Source organism: Phasianus colchicus, chromosome 1, assembly GCF_987193195.1.
Source record: "Phasianus colchicus chromosome 1, bPhaCol1.hap1.1, whole genome shotgun sequence".
Lineage (NCBI taxonomy): Eukaryota > Metazoa > Chordata > Aves > Galliformes > Phasianidae > Phasianus > Phasianus colchicus.
Window position 1 is genome coordinate 58,063,687 of NC_143436.1, and position 6,000 is coordinate 58,069,686.

Below are 6,000 nucleotides of genomic sequence, written 5' to 3' on the forward strand. Positions count from 1 at the left end.
TCTGATTTTCTGCTGTAAAATTCTGCAGCAGAGGTCATCAGTCAGTGATGCTTCATGGAGATTGCTTCATTCTTTAAAATTCTTACAGATTTTTCTTTTTCTGGAAATAAGGCAGATCAGTCTACCTTGAGTTCTTCCTAGCTTCTCAGTTTTCTGTACCTTTCATCTTTCTCTCCACTGGTACTGGACGATGCTATTTGGAAAACACCATCATAACCAGTGTTTTATAGGCAACCAAAAAGACTAACTCCAGAATCTTTTACCTCTAGCTGCTTGGTGGTTTAAGAGTCACAGAGCTGATAAGCTTGTACTAGTGGTACCTGAAATTTCTGAACTCTGATAAGACACAGCTTTTAAGTGAAGGGCTCCCTTTGCTCTGTAACTCTTCGAACATATGAGATCTGAGCTTGAACAGCTTTTGGAAGATGTGAATTTATAGAAGGACTGTAAGCAAATGTGTTGTATGCAGAGCAGGGAGGCTGCAGGTATGGAGAAGCAGCACATAGAGAAAGAGTGAGCATGTATTTCTTTCATGGGTTTGGGGTGTTGTCATGTGATGTGATTGTTCCTCTGCTCTCACCAAATATCAGTCAGAGCTGCTTTTTCCAACTCCTCCATGCTGTCCCACCAGCAAATACACTGCATCTTCAGTGCAGTTTTTATTACCAATTGGTTTTCTTACTGAATCCAAGGCTGCTCTTCTGTATGACCGTTTTTTTCCTCATACTGTTTTCTAGGCATAGGGCTCCCTCTAGTGAAATCAAGTGGAATACGTTTTTTAATACACTTTTCACTTGATTGTCATCACTCTAAGAATTCCTGCATGTGTGTCTTCTTTGTGATATTAATAGCAGAAGTGGGCCCCTTATTTGAGCATCCTATGAGCCTCAGTGGGAATCAGGATGCCACCTGCAACTGCTTTTAGGTTGTATGAGCCACATGGACCGTGTATGCTTTAGACTGAGATTTTTGCTTTAAAGACTACATAGAAGAGGAGGAGGAGCAGTGAGGGAAGTGTGGCCTCTTAAGGGGGGAATGAAGGAGACAGCATAGTGGGTTCCTGGATATGTTGCTCCCAGAAAAAATGTGGACGGTTTTGGGTGATATGAAGGGGGGGTGTTTGACTGTACACCCAGTGCACAGTATCTCCCATGTGAGTAGGACATGGTTCACACAGCAACGTGTCACATTTTTTCTGACTGGATGTACACTGCTGTGCAGAAAAAGCTTCTGATGAGCGGTGACGTGCCTTGATAGCTGGCTGCTCAGAGACACTGCCAACAACTTGGAGCTGCTGTTCAAGCAAAGCTCAGAAAGAGCTCTTTTGATTAAACACTGCCCAAAAGTCTGTAAGTAACAACAAAAGAGAAGGGGGAGAGGGGTATATGTGGTGGGGAGCAATACAAGAACCCAGTTACTCCTACTGAACAATGAGAGTCTGAAGAGTCTGAACAGAAATAAAACACTGCTTTCTCAAGGCAAAATTGAGGTGCTCAGAGCAGATCTCCTCTGCAGAATGCCCCTTAGCAGTTTGGTTTGAATCAAGCCCTTATTACAGGTTCCCCATCACCCAGCGCCAACAGAGTTTGCCTTTGGAAATGTACAAGGAAGCCATTTGCTTGTTTGTTTTGTTGTTAAAGAACCTCTACAGAATTTGGAGGAGTTGAAAAGGCTTTAAAGAAACTGCCATATCAGTATGGATATCCAGTTTTTTTTTTGCATCAGAATGCTGTGGAGCAGCTGTTATTGCATCTCAGAGAAAGGAGCAGTCATCCTAGGTGTATGTAAGTGCTTTCCAGCCATGGATCAGATTTGTGTGAACAAGAGCATCTGCTGCACGAGTAGAGCTGATAGTTAAGATGGGATGGAGAAGGAGCAGGCAAATACACAGTAGTGCATACCAGAAAGTGCTAGAGGGAAGGAAAGAGAAAGATGGATGAACTCCAGGGGATGAGTGCAGTGACCAGCTGCAGCATAAAGACTCTTGTTTTAGTTACAGAATTTTACATTGGCCGCTTCTGGAGACAAGAACTAGATTAAACCTATCTGTTATCTACAGTAGGTTTTCCTTCCCTGTATTTTTGTAGTTCAGTGTATGGAGTGAGATTTAAATGAATTGACAATATTGCTATTGGACTTTCTGTTCTTACTCCTGTTTTCCTTAGCTGTATTGTCTCATGTAAGGAGCTGAATCAAATGATCCTTTCTGATCTTTACCAAGAGAGTGGTGAGGTGCTGGCACAGGCTGCCCAGTGAGGTTTGAATGCCCAGTCCCTGGAGGTTTTCAAGGCCTGGTTGGATAGGGCCCTTGTCAGTCTGATCTAGTATTAGATAAGGAGTTTGGCAACCCTGCATGCAGCTGGAGGGTTGGAGCTTGATGATCCTTGATGTCCCTTCCAACCCAACCCATTCTACAATTCTATGATCCTTTCATACAGGATCACTAGAAAGGCAGATGCAACAAGTCTCCTTTGACCGTTCTTTTGTTACATGTCTTGTCTCTGCTGTGCTAACTTTGATCCCATAATTGCTTTTATGTAGATCCTCATTTACCTCTGTGGATCAAATAATCTTTCTCACCTGAGTAAGTAGGACCTTATATATTAAACTTTGAGCAGGTTAAAACTTACGTAGGGAATCTTGCTGCATATTTGTACAGCACTGTATAAACTGTATAATTGCATGCCATCAATGATTTATCATTTATATTGCCAGGGGGAATGCACATTCATTCATTAATCTTTTAGCATATACATATTGGATTAAAACAAACTTTTCATAGTTAATATTGCTCCTGTCTTTCCCTGCCCTTTCCTTTGGTGCCTGAGGTTTTCTTCCTTTGTCCTTTGGTTATTTGCTCCTCTTTCAGCCTTTTATGTTCTTTGCCTGGGATTTTCTGTGATTTTAAGAGGAACTTGCATTTCTAGGGTATGGAATATTTGGTGTATAGGGTGTTTCTGACGTGCTTTTAGGGTTTGTTTTCCTGGACAAGATGAAGTTATTTAAATTACTGTTTTCATAACAGTCCTCAGAATGGACAGAGTTGCTGGGGACAGCTGATCTTGTTTATCTGAGAATATCTATCTGTGATAATTGTGCTGTGCTTGAGATAATGCAGCTCTGCTGTCCCCTTAGCTATCTGTGTGTTGCTGTCTGTCTGCACAGGGACCAAAAAGAGGGTGGGGTGTGGTGCATTCTATCTTTTGTTGTTGTTGTTAAGAGTTTATTAGGTTGCTGGTAAGTGCATAGAATTTGAGGAGATAGCAATCATCCACTGTGGGCATTGCATCATTCAGCATATAAGTGAGGAGCACAAGATTGTGCTATAAGAGTATATTCAAATTTATTCAGTGAACGTCAGCACAGAAGTTGATTGGAAGCTGTCAGTGCATACTGATACATACTGACTGCAGCAGAAGAGGCAATCTGTATTTTATTTTCTCACATTTAAGCTCACAAGTATTTGTATACATATATATAACCTACAGGTTTGTCAACTGCATAGTGATTTACAAACCCATAATAATGTGTCAGCTCTAAAGGTAGCTGTTTCTAAAGAACCTTCTCCATAGCTTACCTCTCTTTTGATTGAAACAGAAGTCAGAAGATGCGTGATCCACATATGTGTCCTGAAGGCAGTCAGTGCATCCAAGCCAGCAGATGCATCTTGCAACTTCCAGAGGTGAGAAGTTAAGAGAATAGGGAAACTTTGTAAATTCATTTCCTAGTTTCACATGATACTGCACATCAAGAAATCCTTACTCCAGATCTGGGAAGTTGAATATACTGTTGATGAGACACTCCGTTCCTCAGTGCAGCATCTCAGTCCCCAGCCAGGAGACACATACGGAAATTACAACCCAAGTGGTTTGTGAACTAGAGGGGGAGCTTTGTTCAGTCAGGAAATAGATAGCTCCCCAGACCTGTCATGTATACAGCACTGGAGGTTGTAAAGGATCTCTTACTCAGATGCATTGAATAGACACACCTTAACCATTGTATTGAAGATAGAATTCCTCATCTATGTTTTGCCCTAGAAGGGATTATGCCATAGAGAAGATAAATATCAGCATCTTTATGTAGACAAAGTAGGAAGAGGAAAGGCAATGGGGCTCTGGTCAACACAGGGAAGTGTCACTAAACTTTGAATAGATCAGGCTGAAAAAGAAACCAAAATCGTGTCTGCCTGAGTAGTTTATGTTAGTCTGGTGTTACCTCTTAGGAAGGAGTTCTGTTGCAGCCTTGGAATTGGCTGTTTCTTGGTTTTGCAAGGGCATTCAGTCAATCTCATGGATCATTTCTATCTTCAAGGGCCTTCATACCATTTGGAAAACAAATTTCATATTGAGGGAGAATAGAACACGCCAAAAAGTGAAAAAAATCTTTATCTGCCAAGTGAGAATCACGAATTATGTAATCATTAGTCAGCATCCTAATATTTACATAAAATTAGTATTGTGGCAATCTTGTATTTCTGAAAGAATACTCTGGAGTCTGGGCTAAATACAGATGAGCCATTGGTAGGGGTTGTGGTATAAAATCAACTCTTCATACTACAAGCTGAGATCTTCAGAGTATTTGTGCACGCCACAGAGAAGTGTTGTTTTTTGAATCCTTGATCTAGAGTTGATGAGGGAACTGGAGACAGCTCAGGCGAGTCTCACCAGTTTTGAGAGAAGTAGGATATGTTGATCTAGGTGGACTGCTGTAGCTCTGTAATTTACAGGACCCATGCTACTTCCTCCTGAGCTCCTTTGATGTACCAGCTCATCTGGAGCTAGTTTAAGTGTCAAAGTGGCAGCCTTGCCTAGAGTCAGTGAAGTGCATGCAGAGCAGACACCAGATTTGTGCAGATAAAGTCAACCTGCCATTTTGATGAACAGTTTTAATCATTGGTGACTTTATCAGCATTAAGGTAAAAGCTCAGGAAAATTCTGCTGAGTAAATCCTGACCTGTGAAATACTTTGCATCTCACATTTCAGATCAATATAGTAAAGCAATACCAAAAGGTGTTTGTAACATGGATTTAATAGGAGTAATTTAACAGGCACTTCTGCAGGTTAGCTTGTGTCACCACTGGCAGACCAAGAAGAGCCAAGCACATATAATATAGTTCCAACAGCAAAGAGTCTTTCAGTATAAACAGTGTGGGCCATTAAATCTTCCTAGCATTTAATTATCACCAATTAACAACTCACTGAGGTAACATTACACTACAGACTCTTACACATTCCGTGCAGTGAAGAATAACTTTCTCTGTGTAGTTGAGACCAAAGGGGCTGGAAGGCATGGGGAGGCTGTCACCTTGGTTAGTACCCAGCTAAGTGTTGAACTGCAGTCAATCAGTAAAATCAAGTCTCGGTATTACAGCGTTGCTGAAATAATGTTTGCTGTTCAGCCCTGACCAGTACTGTTATCTGTACACAGGGCACTGAGGGATCCTTTGGCATTGATAACGAGGAATATGAAGCTATGCCTGTGGAGGTGAAGCTGTTACCCCGAAAACTCCGCTTCTTCTGTGATCCTAGAATGAGAGAGCAGATGCTCCGTGCAGCCGTACAATGAGAATTAATATCAAAGGGGCCACTCTTCACCACTCCTGCCAGGTTCTCTTCAAGGCGTATCCTCACTAACTGGATTAACCCCACCAGATTAACAAGCCATTCAGCTACTTTATGCACAAGGTACTTCCATTGAAGGTGGCTATTTGGCTAGTCTCAAGGGGTTTGAAAGTGCAAGTTAGAATTCTAAGAATTGCATGTTAACTTGATGGCATTTTTTTTCCCCTGAAGTCAATAGTGTTCCATTCACAGCACTACAGGCTGAGTGCTGAATGCCAAATGCTACTGCTTTAATGCAATTGTATATTAAAGCAAAGAGAAAGAGTACTTGTCCTTGTGTTGTAAGAGTTTACATTGTCTTTGTATAAATCTCAGGAAAGCTGGGATCTTGGAAAAATTTGTTCTGGGGGGGTCTAATGCTAAGTATGTGAAATGTTG

General features: G+C 41.5%; 1 protein-coding gene across 1 annotated transcript in view; it reads left to right on the forward strand.

The window, feature by feature from the left end:
• The window catches only part of AGK (acylglycerol kinase), a 31,565-nt gene extending 25,813 nt beyond the window's left edge, over positions 1–5,752 (forward strand). Inside the window, exons 14-15 of the mRNA XM_031589804.2 lie at positions 3,598–3,682; positions 5,429–5,752. Of these exons, the coding sequence (XP_031445664.2) occupies positions 3,598–3,682; positions 5,429–5,566 (223 nt within the window). The 3' untranslated portion in view covers positions 5,567–5,752. The remainder of the gene's footprint in view (positions 1–3,597; positions 3,683–5,428) is intronic.
• The last annotated feature ends 248 nt before the right edge of the window (positions 5,753–6,000 follow it).